The sequence below is a fragment of the Anthonomus grandis genome, chromosome 22 (assembly GCF_022605725.1).
Source record: "Anthonomus grandis grandis chromosome 22, icAntGran1.3, whole genome shotgun sequence".
NCBI lineage: Eukaryota > Metazoa > Arthropoda > Insecta > Coleoptera > Curculionidae > Anthonomus > Anthonomus grandis.
This window is the reverse complement of record NC_065567.1, coordinates 42,960,850-42,979,862: the sequence shown is the minus strand read 5'-3', so window position 1 is coordinate 42,979,862 and position 19,013 is coordinate 42,960,850. Positions and strand designations below refer to the sequence as shown.

At 33.4% G+C, this 19,013-nt stretch overlaps 2 protein-coding genes across 6 annotated transcripts in view; one reads left to right on the top strand and one right to left on the bottom strand.

Annotated features, from left to right (window-relative positions):
- Window positions 1-18,140, top strand: part of LOC126748322 (spermatogenesis-associated protein 6) — a 35,937-nt gene extending 17,797 nt beyond the window's left edge. Inside the window, exons 2-6 of one of the 4 annotated variants that reach the window (XR_007664697.1) lie at window positions 1,550-1,856; window positions 6,117-6,448; window positions 14,034-14,385; window positions 16,054-16,205; window positions 17,833-17,966. Coding sequence is in view for 2 of the 4 variants with exons in the window: in XM_050457470.1 (XP_050313427.1) it covers window positions 1,550-1,856; window positions 6,117-6,448; window positions 14,034-14,385; window positions 17,833-17,993 (1,152 nt within the window). In the remaining 2 variants the exon portion in view is untranslated. The other 3 variants (XR_007664696.1, XM_050457470.1, XM_050457471.1) reach the window with 3 other exon arrangements.
- LOC126748318 (glucose dehydrogenase [FAD, quinone]) overlaps window positions 1-19,013 on the bottom strand; it is an 84,486-nt gene that overhangs the window by 31,717 nt on the left and 33,756 nt on the right. For both annotated transcript variants that reach the window (XM_050457465.1, XM_050457464.1), the window contains exon 6: window positions 18,552-18,754. In XM_050457465.1, coding sequence (XP_050313422.1) covers window positions 18,552-18,754 — 203 coding nt within the window. The remainder of the gene's footprint in view (window positions 1-18,551; window positions 18,755-19,013) is intronic.

The following is a 19,013-nucleotide window of genomic DNA, read 5'->3' as shown; positions in this document are numbered from 1 at the left end:
TTCACTTTTAACATATCCAGGGATATTGCATCTATTGTATTAACAGATATTGGGTTGACATTAAAAGCATTCAAGGCAGCCGTACAAAATGGTTTTAACAAACTAAGACTTACAGTTTTTCTAGTTTTGCTAAGTACGATATGTTCTTGATTTATTAAATCGGCACCTAGTAGTAGTAAGTCGTAACTTAGCTGACAATCATCTAATATTAAAGCTGTGACAGTGGCCGCCACTACTTCTAGTTAATACTGAGTTACTATTAAATTATTTTAATGTTTTGGAAGATCCACTATATAGTTTAAAATGTTCAGCAATTGATGCTTTCAGTAGGGTGCAGGTGCTACCAGAATCAATAAGGCATTTAACTTTATGTCCATTAATACGTGCCGTTTTCATAAATAAATAAGCAACCTTATCAAAATTACGTCACAAACAGCAACACTCCTACTACCTTATGTCCGAACTTTTTCATAACCTACACTTAATTTTAGTTACACTTAAGTTTCTACATTGACTTAAAAAATTGTCACCACCACAGTTATAAGACACTATCTTTTTTTACGCTCGCGCTCCCTAACCTTATTTTCATAAGAAGTTGACGAGCGTGGTTCAAAAGCTTTTATTTAACTATAAAACTTTTTCAAAACAATAATCTAAATTTTGGTTTGGCGGAGGAGGCGAAAAAGAGCACATTAGCACTATCATACCGCTGGCGAGCATTTCCCCGAAAGTAGTAGTCTACTAGTAGCTAGACCTAATAATAGTGATTCATCCTACTTATGAAATGTAGACAGTTCTTCAACATTCTGAATCCACTCAGTAACTGTTAACGTCTCAGCACTCAGGTCAAATATTGTGGTAAAAATTTGTGTGGAACTTTCTGAGGACGAGTTGGAGGAAAACGATTCACTTTGCTTAGATTTTTTCCATTTTATAACTTCACTAAACACTAAACAGATAACTATTGACAATTGTTGAAAATCTTATTTCAACAACAAGAGTAAGCCAGAGTAATTCAATAGAACACACAACTCGAAAACTTGAGTCTATCCCACCTCTGCTATGTAAGGCTCAAGTAAAAAAAATAAAAGACAATATTATATTGACAACAGAAAACGTTTACTTATTAAAAGAACTAAACTCGGCGTGACCCGTCACAGAACTATATTTTTAATACCTATTCTGGCCTTACATCCTCTCTTCAGTCGCCAGTTAACATAAACATATATATTTTCTTTCATTATAGCGGACAAAGCACTGACAAACGAGAACGTATTTCTTAATTTAGAATAAATGGTACATTTATAAAAAAATACAAATTAGGAAACCTTACAATACTCACTGTGACCTTGATAATTATCAATATTTTTAAATAAGAGTAGCAGCTATTAGTAACTCAGAATTGTGACTTTTACATTGGAATTGCTGTTTGCTCGCCGTGACGTCAAACTTATGCCAATGATCCTCTGTAGCGTTTTTACCTTTATTCGTCAATATTTTACTTCTTATTGAGCATATCCTAATATATACTTATTCTTTCTGCTTTTAGTTAAGCATGCTAGACTCAACTATACAAACGGAAATCTACAAGCCTTACTTTCCCATTACTTTTGAAGAAAAATTCATTTTTTATAAAACCTTTGTCAAAGAAAGAAGATTAAATGAACTACAACACAGCCTTGGCAAAGAATGGCTCTGTGCTGAATTAATTCAGTGGAAGAGCTGCGACGAAGGAATCATTTTAGCATGTTTTAAAACAACCCTTGACGACCTGCTTTATCCAAGCGCTTTCAAAAGTGCCAATATGCCCGGAACCGATGTGGATTTGCTATTAGAACCGACAAAATTATTTCCAGGTTAGTATATTTTTAGCAAATATATGCTTCTGGCCTGTTCAAGTGGCAGGTGTAGCTATTAAATAGTAAATTAAAGAACCGATAATATTCGAAACCTCAACAAAGTCGTCTTACGCCCTTTATAAATTCCGTAAGGTAGCAGTAAGAAGTGACACGTATGACGCCAGGAAAATAAACTACTAATATTCAAATTAATATTCAAATTAATACAACAAGATATTCCTATTTTGCCGTATGCCACAAGCCGTAAGAAGTAAGACGCCTGAAATGGTTCAATTTCATTTCTTGCGTCATACTTCTTACGGAATCGTAAGTGATGAGTAATGTTCGCCAATATAACCAATCAAAAGGGGTAGGCTAGTAAAGATTTAAGAGAGGAAAATATTCAGAAAGAGAGACTTTGCTACGTTTTTTTACTTCTTACGTTTTTATATTATGAATTCGCACGAGCCTTACTGCATCGAGCTTATTTCTTCCGTGTTACTTCTTACTGCATACCGTACGGAATTTATGAACCCACCTTTAGCCTTTGGTATCTGAACAGAAAGTTCTCATTTGTGTAACACTTTTTTAAGGTGGGCAGGTTTCAGCAAGTCCCAATTCTCTATATCTTACCACCTTGATAAAATAAAATTTCTTTCATTATGTATTCTCCAGCTAGTTAAAAGATAGTTCCAGGCATTTGCCTTTTAAAAAACAAATTTATTCGAGAACGGTTACAATAATTAAACTAACTTAACTTAACTAACCTTAACTTAAGTGTTAAATCTAACTGAACTTAATTGAACCTGGTTACAATAAAATATATGGCATTTATAATAATATATTTGCTGACAAAGGCTTATTATACAATTAATACGCAGGGTCGGCATAAGGTAGCGGGTTAGGACTCGTAACTAGCTCATCTTCGGCTTCTATCTGGAGTTTTCGCACAGCGAGTACTTATAAAGGTACCTTAAAGGTTGCGCAAGCTTGACCCAATACAAAATACAGGAGCAATCAGATATGGATGTCCCAGTAATAAATCAGGATTTATATAATTTAATTCAGGACATCGTAAGACAAAACAAGAAAATTCAAGAGGAAAATCTTATGATTAGGAAGGAGATCAAAGGAGAAAGTTGGAGCTGTTAAGACCGAGGTTTTGGAAAAGCTCACTAAACTAAGGTCTGAAAACTTAATACTTAAAAAAGAAAATAAACAACTAAAAGTCAAATTGGAACAAGTAGAAAAAAGGAGCAAAAATTATAATATTGTTGTTTATGGTTTGGAAGAATCAGTCAACGAAACTAAAGATATTCAGAAATTTTTGGATCTCGTCAACAACGAACTGAAAGTCCACTGCCGCATTAACGATATCAGATATCAGATGTCTTAACGTTTAGAAAGGCAGAACAAAGAAAGTAACAGCCACTTCTAGTGGAGTTTGTTGATTATAAGCTTAAGTTGGATGTACTGAAAAATTGCAGAGAGCTAAAGGGCACTAACATCTACATATCTCCTGAAATAACACCAAAAAGGGTCAGAGAGAGTAATCACAAAGCTTACATCAAGAATAACAAGGTCTACGTGGATGGCAAAGAATCTATGACTCAATTTCATTAATGGGCGATTTTAACGTAAACTTTTTAGATTTTAATATGAACATGCCCTTGTGCGAGATTATTGAGGTGTATGGGCTTCGACAACTAATATCTGACCCCACGAGAGTATAAAATACAATAATATCCTTAATTGATTTAATCTTTTCTAATAATGATTTCATAGATGATAGTGAAATACGAGATATAAATATATCAGATCATATGTTAGTTTATTGCTCATTTAGGTTAGAGGCACCCAAGCTAATTCAATGTAATTTCACTTACAGAAATTTAAACAATATCGACAATAATCGATTTCAGATCGATATGATGTCTGTTTCTTGGCATTTATAATATGGAAGATGTAAATGGCAAGGTAGATTTTTTGGTTCAATCTGTATTTCAGGTTATGAACTTGTACGCACCTTTGAGGACCGTAACTGGTAAAAATAAACCTTATAGTTCTTGGATTACTCCCAACATTAAACTTATGCAGAGGCTTCGTAAAAGGGCTTTAAATAAATTTAGGAACTCGAAAGAATAAGCAGCCTGGATAGTTATAAGCAATACCGCAATCTTATTACCAGTGCAATTAGAGCAGAAAAAAACTATTTGATCTACAGATTCGAGAACTGTACTAACAAAGCAGCCTGGAAAGAATTAAAAAAAAAATAACATTTCTCATAAAAAAACAATTGCCTATATCCTTACAAAATGTAGATGATTTAAATAAATTTTTTACCAGCATAAACAATCACAATGCAAATAGTCCTGATGAGTTTATCAGGTTCTTTAAAGAACATAGAATTACATTAAACGAGTTTCAATTTAAGTTAATAACACAAAATACCGTTATAAGTATCTTAAACAGTATAAAAAGTATAGCATTTGGTTCTAACTAAATATAAATCTTATTATGCTATGTTGCCCGGCTATTCTCGATCCACTAACTTAAAATTATAAATGTTTGTTGGAAAGCTATTTTCGTAATCAATGGAAAGAAGCCAATGTCTTACATTTTCCTAAAATAAAAAATCCAAATCTTTTTTATCTAACCGTAAGCAAAAGGTTACACTTGATACTTGCTGTCACATTGGGAGTGCCTTAAGGTAGCATTTTGGGCCCGTTATTATATACCCTTTATACATCACAAATCACTGGTCTAACACACTGCAAATATCATTGCTATGCAGATGACAGGCAGCTTTACTTTTCGTTCAAAAGTTCTGAGGTAGTTAATGCTGAAGATTTAAATATGTTATATCTTGAAGCCCAAAACAATTGACCCTACTAAATCAATTGCCACTTTTTTCTGTAGTGATAATCACCGAGCATATATCTTGGAAAATTTAAATTTGCGTTTAAACAATAATACTATATCGTTTAAAACATCTGCTAAAAATTGAGGGCTTATTATCGATAATAAAGTAAGATTTAAAGAATATGTCCCTTTTAAGTTTAGAAATGGATATTCTACTCTGAAGTCTATATTTTCTCTTAGGCACTTTTTAAGCCCTAAAATTCAAAAAATTGTTATGTAATTCGTTGGTTTTATCACCATTAAACTTTTTTGACACTATTTATGGCCTCTGTCTTGATTATTCTAATGTGGCCAGAATTCAGAAGCTTCAAAACTGTTATCTAAGTCTTATTTAAGGAGGAGAGACCACATATCTCATAAGTTAACTGAAGCAAACTGATTGAGTATGCACTGCCGACGAGACTTACATATACTCTGTTTTTTTTAAATAAAATTGTTAAATTTAAAACACCTCCATGTTTATTTAGAAAAGTCAAATTTCTTAACATTAGGCGGAAGGATCTTCTAATTATCCCGTCGCACAATAAATTATTTAAGAGGTCTTTTTCATATTTGATTGTTCATTATATAAAATACAAATAGATTTAAGATTAGCCAGTTTGCTTCCTCCGAACTAACTTTTAAGCTTAGAATGAAACGGTACTTTCTAAGTCAAATACAGCTCTGATGTCGGATTCGGTATGTATTTTTTGTTGAATGATCTGCAACATCAACCTGAATGAATCATTTGAGTTTCTTTATAAGGTATACCTAAGTATAGAAGAGATCCTTTCTCTATCCTTCTGGTATTGATGTTTTTTCTTTTGCTTCAAGCTCTTCTTTACGACTAAATGTTGATTACTATTTTACTATCACTATTTTATTTGTTTTAAGCAAAATTATGTACAAGAGACTAAATATGGTACGCGGGCGACTCACATGTCCGTATTTTTCACTAAATCGTTACTGCTGATTACTAGACAGAAGTGTCAGTCTCTCCGGCCGACTGAACAAATTATGATTATGTGATGTAATTTATTATTAAGTATATGTAATCTGTAGTATTTGCTAGGCAATACCTAGGCTTCAATAGAATTCAGGCACTATCTTATTAAATGATTCTGGAAGCCTGAATTAATGGCCTGTTAGTTACCATATAATTAATTAGTTTTGGCACTTAAATATAAACGTATAATATAAATGTATAATAACGTAATATGTAAGTGCCTTCTGAAATCCGATTAACCGAACCAATACGATATTGTTAATTTTTATCAACCCAACCCATATTGATCCGGTGTTTTTCTCTTTATTGAATAGAAAGAACAATGATGCATTGGGTGTTTTGTACTAACATCAGTTGTTTTCCATTTTCAGGAACACTATCACCCAAACTAGAATTGCGCACTAAAACAACCATAGAAGAAGTTATCTCAGAAGTTAAACAGCGCTGTACCAACAAAATGCTTCACAATAATCCTGCCAAATCCTCTTGCGTTACTCAAAATTTGCCAAAAAAACTTCATCCAAGGAAGGTCTGCCACACCACGTCTTACAGCAGAGCCCAGCAGAGATGTAAGAATACGAAGAAAGACTCCAGGCCAATTTTCAAATATAAGAAGGCCGAGGACGATCTTATTTTGAGAACTAATCCCGAAAAAGTCTTAAAAGATGACATAGTTGTTGCATTAAATAAATATGATTTGCAGGTAAGTATATTAAAAGGTACTTATAAGTTATATATAGTATTGATTGTACAGTCATATTCTACTTATAATTGCAGGGCATTTATCTGTAATTTCTTAAATGCTTTAGTTTCTGCCATAAACAATTCTTTATATATTGGCATTTTTCCTTCATGTTTAAAAGAGGCAGTGGTTATCCCTCTTCATAAGGGTGGAGAGTTGGATCAGCCTTGTAATTTCCGTCCCATTTCTATTTTGTCTACCCTCTCTAAGATAGTTGAAAAACTTGCAAAAAGCAGAATTTTGTCCTTTTTACGTCATAATGGCATTTTGTCTGCAAATCAGTTTGGATTTCAAGCCGGTAAAGGGACTCATGATGCTGTTTTTAGCTTTTTGGAGAGCGTCTGTGTGTCCTTGAATTCTGGAGAGTCATCGGCGGCAGTGTTTTGTGATCTATCCAAAGCATTTGACTGTGTGGATCATGGAATACTGTTATCTAAGCTCGATAAATATGGTTTTAGGGGCGTAGCGTTGCGATGGCTTGAGTCCTATCTATCAAATCGTACTCAGAAGGTTACAGTGTCTGGGCGTTTGTCTGCTTCTAGATCCCTAAAATGCGGCGTTCCCCAGGGTTCAGTGTTGGGACCACTGTTATTTTTACTGTATGTGGATGACTTGAGTTCATTGAAACTGCAGGGCTAGGTGGTTCAGTTTGCTGATGATACGACCATACTATGGAGCCATAAAAATTCTGATTATATTAAGACTTGTATCCTTGAAGACCTTCAGATTTTATCAGGGTGGTGTGCTTCCAACAGGCTCGTGTTTAATGTAAGAAAAACGTCTATTATGGGGTTTAAGTGCGATGTTCGGGGTCTGATGTTTGACGAAAATTCCCTCTTGCAGAACAAAGAGTGCTGCCAGTTCCTAGGAATTACCATTGATGGTCGCCTTCGGTTTGAAGATCATATTTTACATTTAGCTGGGAAATTATCTTCTGGATGTTTTGCAGTAAGAATGGCTAAACAAGAGCTGTGAGGGGTGGTTGCACGTTCAATGTACTTTTCACTTATTGAATCTCATATTCGGTATGGCTTGCCTTTTTGGGGTTTAACTAATAAGGGGCTACTTAAAATTGTCTTTGTTATTCAAAAAAACGCAGTTAGATACCTGTGTTCTGCTAAGTTAAGAGATTCTTGCAAACCCCTCTTCATTTCTGAAAAAATCCTAACTCTTTTTTCACTTTATCTTAGAAACAGCTGCTCTTATTCACAAAATTCCCAGACTACCCTCTGACACTGGCCATTTGACTCGTCGTGTAAATGATGTTCACCTACCTATTCCTTCCCTTAACGTCTTCCCTTACCAAAAACTCATTAATTTACATAAGTAAAAAAATGTACAATCATGTTCCTCTATGTGTTAGACATATATCGGATGTTAAGAAATTTAAAGAAGAATTAAAGACGCCTTTATTGGCTAAGTCATATTATAACTTGGATGACTTTTTTAATGATAGGTTTTAACCTTGGACATGTTGGAAAGTTTTCTTTCTCTAGTTTTGTCAACAAGTTTATCTTTATTTAGTAATTGTTTGTCTTATTTAGTTATCTTTAATTCAAGTATGTTCAAAAAGTTTTGTCTTCTTGTGTTTAATTTTGTTCATTGTTTTGTCAATTTTTGAAATTGTATTTTTGTTTTGTTTTTTTTAGCTTGTACGATGCTTGTACACAAGATTATTCTTACGTAATATAGCACATTTTCTTTCTTTCTCTATACTCTTTAGCACCTAGTAAATACCCTGCAAAAAATGTCGAATAAAAAAAAACGAAAATAAGAAGACAATAAGTTAATCTAGTATGAGTTGTGAGTTAATTAATAGTTTGTCAATTAAATGAGTAAGAAGTTCACTTATTAAAAGGTATTTAAAGGAGCACGTTACATATAATTATAAATGGTATGCAACAACAAATGCATAGAACTTTTTTTCAAATACAATTTTCAATAAAATATAACTGCCGTAATTTAAGTAAAATCAGATTGATAATAGACATAATCACAATCATTCAAAACCAAAATTTTCAAACTCAAAATTTCACAAATGAATTTTGTGATATTTGAATGCCTTTAGATTATATGTGTTGCGAAGATAATTATATGTAATTTGTCACTTTTTTTAAATTTCTTATGGCCTTCACCTAATATACGACCAGAACAAGTTGCTTATTGTTTTGGGATAGTGATGATCATGTCGGGGATTTACCTTATCCATTTCTTTATAGCTTTTCATTTTCTCGCAATTGTTTTGCGGATGATACATACAGTTAATTAAGAGATTCATAACACCAGAATTAAACTCTTCTTACGCCTGGGCTTTTAATCACTCTAATATCGATAATTTTGTTTGTTAACATTCCCATTTAGAAAAAAATTAATATTCATCGCTGAGGCAAATATTCGGCAGAATATTAGGAATGGCGTTGACTTGGCGACTCATGAATTCACAAAACTTCATCAAAATCATCTTGATATAGAGAGTTTTTGAAGTATCGGCATTTTGTCTGGATGGAGTTTATGCATTTTCCGTGCCTTTCTTACTGTCTCATGTAATATTCCGGCCTGGTCTACTACTGTCCACAAGGAGCTGGTAAGCTTTGCAGCAAATAATCCCAAAATCACAATTTGAGCTCCTTTATTCATCACTCGTGGTTTTTTTTCTATTAGTTACCGAACCAGTTTCGGAAAACTTTGCCACCAAACCCAGCACATATCTGTGACTTCGTGCTTACTTGCCAACCTCTTCATAAATAAAAATAACTTTAGTTCTTTTTATAAGAGAATAAACCATTCTCACACGTTATGCATTTAATAAAAGTTATCACTAAAAAGTCCAACAAGCAACAGCGAATTAACAATAATATTTCTATTTTGGCTACATCTTACCATGTTTGGTTAAAAAGCAACGTATTTGTAGACGCGAGAACAATAAAGAGCAATAAAGTAGGATACCGCTGAAAAGATAATTGAATGACCTTTAAAACGATGTGCCACTTGACGAACACATACGAAAACAACACCTCCATTCCTATTTAAGATTCTAAGGGTGACATGATCCTTACTGGTTGAAACAAGAAGTCTAAAAATATTCATTTAAAATGTGCCCTTTACAAATAAAACTGTCTGTGTTTACGATTCTTTACGATTTTTCATATTTTTAACTGCAAGAAAGATATTAAGGGAGGGACATTTGCAAATTGACACCCAATATAAACTTCTCCATACAATTATAGCATACCCTAGTAAAGATTTAACAACTCCATACATAGAGACTTAAAGATCGCATCTTAGAATATTTCTGATCATATGAAATTATTTATGTTTAACTTTTTTACAAATTATCAGTTAACCTAGACACATGTTGTTTCAACTTAACGTTCTGATGAATGACTATTCCTAGATAATAAGTTGTCTCTATATTTCCAATCCATTTACTCGTTATCTATTACATTATAAATATTAAAGTTCGAACTATTCGCCTATTAAGAAGGAAAATAGCTCGTTTTCTCAGCACTCAAAGTTAATGTTTAAAAGTATCGAGGCATTTTCTTATTTTATTGAGACTTCTGTATTTGCATATACTTCCGACATTTCCTTCAACAAAATTACAGTGGTGTTATCTGTATAGGATACATTTATCGGAAGAATATCAGTAAAGTGTGTGTAAAGAGAGAAATGTAAAGGACATAACTGTGCCTTAATATTGAATGCCAATTAGATCCTCTGAAATATTACTAACTCAATAATTATTATTGATTTTTGTCATTTGCTTACGAGCTACCAAATAATAATTATAGTTGAAAACATCATGAAGAGAGCCATGTGAGCTTTTTTAAGGTTATGGAAAACTGTTAACTAGACACTTTTAACCTTCATCATTTCATCAATGTACTTTGTAATTATTTTTTTGAGTTTCAAAATACCGTAACTCCGTAATCGTAACTGTACTATACAACATATACAGGTTGGAGAATCGATCATTAGCATGGAAAGATGCTTAAAGGCGAAATACGACAACACGTATGCATGCATTTTGTGCGCTCTGCTACTCGCCTGCTGTGTAATGCAAAATAAAAATTAAAGAATTAGTCTAATAAAAAAAAAACTTTAAATCTTATCAAATAACATAACTCAATAAAAAATATGAACAAATAATATTAAATAAAAGGCTCAAATAAACCAGCTTCTTTAGCTAAACACTCTGTTAGAACATTGCGAAAATTGTTTTATACTTCCGAAAGAGTTTTTCACGTTAAAGGAATTGTGACACATTATTTTGTTTCTTTAATTCCTCTAAATTGGCTGGCCTAATACCGTGGTGGCTGTAGATCATTTCCTTAAAATCACCTCACAAAAAACGCATTTGGAGACAAATCAGGAGATGTAGGCGGTCACCTATAACGTTTCTGGCCCTTTTAAACAAATAAAATAAAAAATGCTCGGATCTGTCGTTTTTTGATTTTAGGGGAACAATTTTTTTTAATACTTTTAACCCCTTAACATTAACCCCTTGGCGAGGATTGCAACCACCCTCAAAATCTGAAATAGGAGTGGGGGTCAAGTGATAGATTATTTTAAGTTCTTTTTATTCTAGTTACAACTGTCAATTTTGAAATTGCTGACTTGAGTTTTCGCACTATTACAGCTTGTCAAAGATTTTGAAACAATCCCATTGTTTAATATTTTTAGCGCTAGTTTTTAGAGGTTCTTGATTTACCAAAAACGCTCGCACCCAACGATTTTTGATTTTAGAATAACAATTTTTTGTTTTAATTTTTAACTCCAGAATTTCAGCCCCTTAGCGGAGGCGACATTCACCCTTATTTTTTAAATGGGAAGGGGTGAGTTTTTTTAAATATGAGCTCTGGGTTCCAGAGAAATCTAATTTGGCTTTATTAGTTAATACTTACGCATTATCTTATTAAATGTTGAAAATGTTTACCGCCGTTTACCTTCATACAATAGTACAGTAACTGTTCAAAGTGTTCCCGGACATTGTGAAGAATATCGGGTGTTATTTGTTGGCATTCATGAATGATGCAGTTCCATAAATCTCCTAACGATTCAGGTTGGGTAGCATAACATTTCGATTTCAGATGTCCTCACAAAAAGAAATCAAAAGGAGATAAATCGGGTGATCTTGCTGGCCATTCGATAGCACCCCTTCTCCTAATCCATCTACTAGGAAACGTTTCATCCAGAAACTACCGTACTGGTAATGCATAATGGGGAGGAGCCCCTCGTCTTGCTGAAATATCGCATTTTGTTCATGGTAGCGTTGGTCGTTTGCCATAATTTCAATCAATGCCGGGTTAACGGCATTCTCCAAAAGGTCTAAGTACGTATCTCCCGGTAAGAAAAATGGTCCAATTATGTGATTACCAAAAATACCAACCCAAACGTTTAATTCTTGAGGGTGTTAAGTGTGAACCTCATGGTAGATCCTTGGATTCGTGTCGGACCAGTACCGACAATTATGACGATTGACAGTGCCATTGAGAAAAAATGAACATTCGTCTGAGAAGCAAACATTTAAAAGATAGTTGGGATTATATGAAATTAGTTCGGACATTATTTCACAAAACTGTAAACGGTGGTCGTTATCATCTTCATTTAATTCTTGAAGAAGTTGAACTTTATATGGGTGTCATTTATTATGTTTTAGAATTTGCTGTACAGTGGTCCGCGAGACTCCCCTTTACATGACAAAATTTTTCATGTAGGGTTCATACTAACTTCACCGAGAACACCGACTTCTACTGCCTCATTTCTCACTGGATTTTCAATATTCCGTTTTTTATTTGCCACCGAACCAGTTTCCCAAAATTTTGCCACTAACTCTAGGATGTAACCATGATGTACGTGTTTATATGCATGTGTCTCATTAAACAAAGTTGCCGTTAGTCTTGCACATTGATTGTTTATAAAGTATAATTCAATAATTTCAATATAATAAACCATTTTTATCGAATCGAAAGAAAAGCACAGAAATAACTAATTCACATCAACTTGTTTACTAAAGATAAAGTCGGATTGTTGACTAATTTTTGATAGTTTAAAAACAATTTTTTACTCAGACCCAAAATATCCAGTAAAATGTTTAGAATTCCATTGCTTGGCGATGTGTAGCTCAAATTTAAAAAACAAAACGCTATTGTAAAGAAAATTCAATGCCCTTTCAAAAGATGTATCACAACACACCCCTTCCCATTAAAAAAATGAGGGTGAATGTCGCCCCCGCTAAGGAGTTGAAATTGTGGGGTTAAAAATTTAAACAAAAAATCTTTTTTTTTAAATCAAAAATCGACGGGTGCAAGCGTTTTTGTTTTGTAAATCAAGAACCTCTAAAAACTAGCGCTAAAAGAATTAAACAATGGTATTCATACTGCGAAAACTCAAGCAATTTCTAACTTGGCAGTTGTAACTAGAATAAGTCCTATAAAATAAGCTATATATAATCACTTGACCCTCACTCTTATTTAAGATTTTGAGGAGGTTGCAACAAGGGGTTGATGTTAAGGGCTTGAAAGTATTTAAAAAAATTGTCCCCCTACAATCAAAAATCGATGGGTCCGAGCATTTTTTTAAATCTTTTAAAAAAGAGCCCTAAACCTTGTTGGACTGTTTTCGATGGGCCACCATGTATATAATATAATGACAGGAAGAATCTGGTTTTGTAGAAAGGCATTTACTTTAGGCATTCAAAGGACCATAAATAAGAAACGGTGCTATAATATTGTCTTCCAGAATACCTGCCCAAATATTTAGTTTATGAAGCACTACAAACCATTTCATCCCGCTGTTCTATGCATTCTTGTTTATTGTGGCAGAAACATTTTGACTTTTGCACAAAGATGTCGTCAAACGTGACTGTAAATAAATTTCTACACGCTGTAGCTGAATTACCGTCGTCATATCTTTTGATTGTTTGAACTCTTTCGGAGTATAAGCAGCCATGGCGAATTAAAATAACGATTTTAGCGTTGATTGAAGAGGTGATTCCCTTTTCAATCAACGATTTTAGTTTTAACAGTAGAGCAGTCATACAGCAAATAATGCCGTACTTTGTTGCGGGCGCTCAGTGGAATGAGATATTTTCGGCTGACTGGGAGTGCTCTTGCCATTTCCCTGACTCCGAAAACCGATCTATCCTTCTCCGAAACCTTCTAATCCGAAATCTAACACCTTATTCTTATTATAGATGTTTCAAAGTCTAGGGTCAGTGGAGGTCCAAAGGTTTATCACAAAGCTTTCTCAACATCGTCAGTTTTAATTGCTATTGAAACCGTTTATGGATTTGAAGTTGTAGCATCTTATTTACTGTAAAGCAATTTTTTTTATATGTATAATAAAACGTAAACCAAATATTGTAATTTAATGTTGGCTGAAATTTTTTAGTTTTACTTTTGCTTATTTCTAAGCAAGCTACGCTTTCATTTAAAGTAGAATTTTGTATGTATTAATAAGTTTGTGTTTCTTTTGTAGAAAAATAACGTGCATCTTCGTTTTAAAAGTTAATTAAGCAGAAATGAATACTATCATTTATTTTTAGATGGCAGGATATGAAGCCATCCCAAAAGCCAATAATAACATATGCAAAGACTGCATCCCCTATTGCTATTGCAGTGATTCCCTTTGCGCACCAGAATCTACCAGTGTTACAAGTATCATCAAAAGCATCAAAACCAATAATAGTAGTAACAGTGTGCAGCCACTCGATCGTTACTGCTCCTCCGAAATACACCATGAATCTGAAACGTGTTCCCTCTGTACCAAATATGAGTCAACCTTTTTTTCTTTGCCAAAGAAGACAATTAAGTCCAAACAGTTTCTATCTCGACCAGCAAATACCTCGGACAGCTTAACTTGGTGCTCAGATTGTAAGCAGCATTTTAAGAAAAAGGGTTAGTATAATTTTTTTCAAAAATATAAATATCTGTATGTGTTTCTACTTATACAAGGTGTCCCGGGACTCGACTGTTCAATGCTAAGAGTTTCTTATACACAAATAATTATTGCTAATTCTTATTTAAAAAGAAAATTAAATAGTTATTAAAATTATGTCAAAATGTGAAACGTTGAAGAATTGCTTAAATAAAGTGTGCCACTATTGATATCTCTGAAACAGTGAATTTTCATGGTTTCCTCGTGCAGTATTTATTTGTTCCGAATATTGGCGGCCAACTTCTCCATTCTTACTTTGTTGGCGGCTATGCGCAACAGTCCAGTCTTAATATGGCGGAGAAATGTAGATTTTTTATTAAGGCAATAATTTCACATTTCTTTCTTATTCTGCGTATGAATTCATTATTTGTAATTGGGTCGACCTATGGGATTCTTAGGATAAGTCTGTAATACAACATTTCTATGCTTCCAGTTTTTTCGTAGCTTCTTCCGAGAGCATCCAGACCTCCGCTCCGTGTAGCAGAACTGAAAAAGTATAGCACTGTAGTACAAGATTTTGGTTTTCAGCGGCAGGTCACCGCTTTTGAAGACGGTGCTAGCGGACTTGAGCGGCTGTCGAATAACGACACGAGTCCATGGTAGCGAGGAAGAAGAAGAAGACGGTGCTAATTTTTATAAATGCTGGGCTGGCTTTTGCCGTACGTTGTTTTTTTTCTAAGGAGTGATTCCACTGACCATTTATGTTCATGCCAAGATATATGTAGATTTCAACTTTTCCAATTGGTTGTTGGTTGATAATCATCTGTGTATATAAGACTGGGTGCCTGCTAATGACAATATATTTTGTCTTTGTGTTTAGGTCTAATCCGTACAATTGGCTAATTTTAGTTATACGTGTCATCGGTGTTTGTAAGCCTTCTAAACTGCCTGTGAATATCACTGCGTCGTATTTGATTATGTTTAAACGTTGGCCATTAATTAGTATGCTTTCATCACATTCCTCCAAGGTTTGTTTGAAAATAGGTTCGTAGTAAACATTAAAGAACATGAGGGATATTACGCATCCTTGCCTTAATCCACGCAAGGTTTAAAGGTTGGCAAAAATTGAATGCACCATGTTGTACAGCAAAAAAAATGAACTCCTCAAATATATATTAAACGGTTCATGGTTCATTAAAATAATATCATTAAAAATATTCCACGGAGTTAGTCTTCGCTTTTTTATAAAACAACCTTTAATTTCAGAGAATAATAGGAATTTTGCAACACGATAAGAAGATCAAAACCGGCCATTTTTTCTTTTTTAACCCTTTGAAGCACTTTCCGTTTTTGACAAACTCATTTAGGATAACGAGAGTCAAAAACAATGATTTGCTGATGAATGTGAAGCTTCTTGTAACCATTTGCATTAGAGCCCGCCAGCTGATTTCCGCGAAGAATTTTCCGAAAATTGAAATCTACATCCTCAATAATGTAATTGCTTATGACTCTTATCATGTCGTTTTGAATATATGTGTAAGACATTTTCGACTTGAACTTCAATATAGACAACTTTTAGTATATGTAAGTCGAGGCGGGGGACATCCTGTATGTGAGTATTAATTTTATATGTATAACGTTTGTATGTATAAAATATTAAAATAAAATAACAAGTTCTTTTACAGCAGCCAACTGAAAAAATCGCCATCAAAACATGTTTGTTTCCCTGCCTACAGCAATTTTAGGAGGACGTACAACCAGAATATATCAAGATAGTATACAAATACCCAAGTGGACATTGTGTATAAAACCAATAATTTACATAAGCTTTATTGATTTGGTAAAAGAATTATGGTTATATTTAATGTGTTAACAACTCTTTTCATAAAAACTATCAATACTATTCTTATAATAGGTTTATTTTAGGGTTTCCTTACCGTTGTAAGTCCGTACGTCATAAAATTATCAATATTATATCTTATTATAGTGGTATGCCGGACGTAGGAAAAAATTAATATTATACTTGTTAAAAGACGCAAAATTGTAAATCCATAAAATTCAGTCTTTTTCAACAGTTTTCCATACCTGTATAGTTTCGACTAAAAATATTTAGCTTTACGATTATCTCTTTTTACCCAAAGGGAACTGTTTAGTGAATTATCTACAGAATTAATTCAGGAGCTACAGATCTCATTATGGTTGATATCCATAGGTTTGAATCATGCATAGTATTCCGAAAAATTAGATTATTCGATTAGATTCCATTAAATATTTCTTTTAATAATGTGGTAGTAGAACTCGTATTAAATAGCAGCAGTAGTAATACTGGTGTAACATCGTGTTCACCCTAAAGACCTCAATCCTGTTTTTTTTTCTCGAACGTCACACAATCCTGTGCGGTTGTATTTAGCTTAACACATTTGGCAAACTCAGTTGCCGACATTTCTCATCAGATGATGACAGATAAGCTCTGGTCGGTTCTTTAAATGATACGTCATATTCTTCTTTTAGAAGAAGAAAGCGTATCTGCAGACTGGCCCTAGCCGATTGGAGCTTTCCTTAGTTTACAGGTATAGTTACCCACTTAGAATGCTGATCCTCTTCAGTATGTATTGCTTGTCCGCTTTTATAACAGTCCTATTATTTTTCCGTGGGTTTCTCTCAAAGCTTATTTGTCTTTTACCATAGATTTTCATTTCTACGCTAGTTTTTTTGTTTTGTGAGCTGTCTCTTTGCATCTACCTTGTGCGTCTCGGTTACTGATATAGCAATCATCTTTTCCCTTCTCAGTAAGATGGTTTTGTAGATTTTGTCTTTATTTATAAAAATATAGATCAACCACCTCCTGTGGCAGATATTTCTTCTGCTTGCGTGATACTTCTTTGCTGTTGGCAGAATTTGAACTAGCGTTATTATGAATGGCAGGTTTTATCAAAAAAGTCATAAAGTAAACCCAACCCAACCACCTCCTGTGGCAGTTGCACCAGATAAATACTATTTATATTTGCCTTTGTTATTTACAATTTGGTTCAGGTATTTTACTGACGTCAATTGAATGTGCTTCGGAGTATTTACCCAAGAAAAAGTCGCAGTCACCTAACTGTAGTTGTAGTATTACTTTAAAAAGTATTTTTGTCCCTAGATAGACTTTTATTTAATCAAATTGCTATTGTTGGGGGCCTTTTTGATCTACTTTATACAGGGATATTGCTTCCAGTGTTGCTCGTTAGAGAAGAATAATTTCTGGAGTTTAGTTAAACTTGTTTACAAACTTGTTATTTCTTTTGCATCTGTAGCCTTAAATTAATATATTAATTAAACAAAGAAACTTTAAAAACAAAATGTTTTACGTATATTATTTATTTTCTCTAGTTGTGTTTGCACTGTTACATAAGAATATTTTGTAAACTCTATTTGATGTTGCTATATCATAAATTAATAGAAAATAATAAAAATTATCTCCTTAGGTAATTCCATTCGACCAATAAAGAAGGTGTGTTTCTGTGTGGAAAGAACCAATAATTCTATGAATTTGGCTCAAAAGCTACATGAAACTTTACGCAATGGTTTGCAAAATGGTGCTGCCTGTATGGAGACTTGCATCGGAAAATGTCAGATTTGTAAATAACAAGGAGAGGACCTACTATATATACCTACTTTATGTTGCTCAAAAGCATCACTTGTTAAAAAAAATTAGATAGTTTATACAGTTTATTTGTTATATTATACAAAATAAATTTCTTTTCGCGAAATATAAATATTGTTGGACGCTTAACTATACTTTAATTTTTTTATTAATTAATATCTCATTGTATTAATTTAACCTAAATGCCAAAAAATTGAACACGCGTTATTATGATTGGCGTATTTTATCAAAGTCACAATTTAATATCTACGCTGTAAAATCGCGAAATGACTAAATTCATATTAATGTTAGTTGGTGGGAATATCAGACAGAAACCTACCGCAAATTTCATGATTTGCAGTGGAAAACCACATTTTTAGATCATTGTACCAAAATAATTCAAAAGCATGCAAACAAAATTTTTAACATTCAATAAACCGCGGATGATTCTTTAAGTTTAAATTGGCAACATGAGAATATACTATTGAAACTAGTAAGCTCACATTCTAGTGGGATCGGTTTGTTGATGTTCAAATGACCAAACGTCTAAATTATACTTACAATTTTAATTCCTTCGACCATTGTTTTTAAATCATCTTGCTCAGAGTAATAATTGGGTTCAATAGCAGGCCAGTGGAATGGATTAGAATCTTTGAGGTATACTCTACCTCTGCTTTTTGGTCTCAAAAGAACAGGAGCTATACTTATAGAGGGCTTTCCAATTAAAGGTAGGTACACTTTTTTGTAAGTACTTCGAGGGATACCTAAAATTATTCGAACTTCAGCTAATTATGATTATTTCTTTATTGAAATTTAAAATGTCTACAATCCAACTGACTAGTTAATCTAAAAATTCTAAGCACCTCCGATACGTTTTGTATAATTATATTATGTTTTCAATTGTCTTGGAAATTTAAGATCTTTTCAAGTAGATATTAGTTTTAAGTACACTTATACTATACCTTCCAAACATTAGTAACTTGACTTTATATCCATCTGCAATATTCGTCATGATTAAGACTA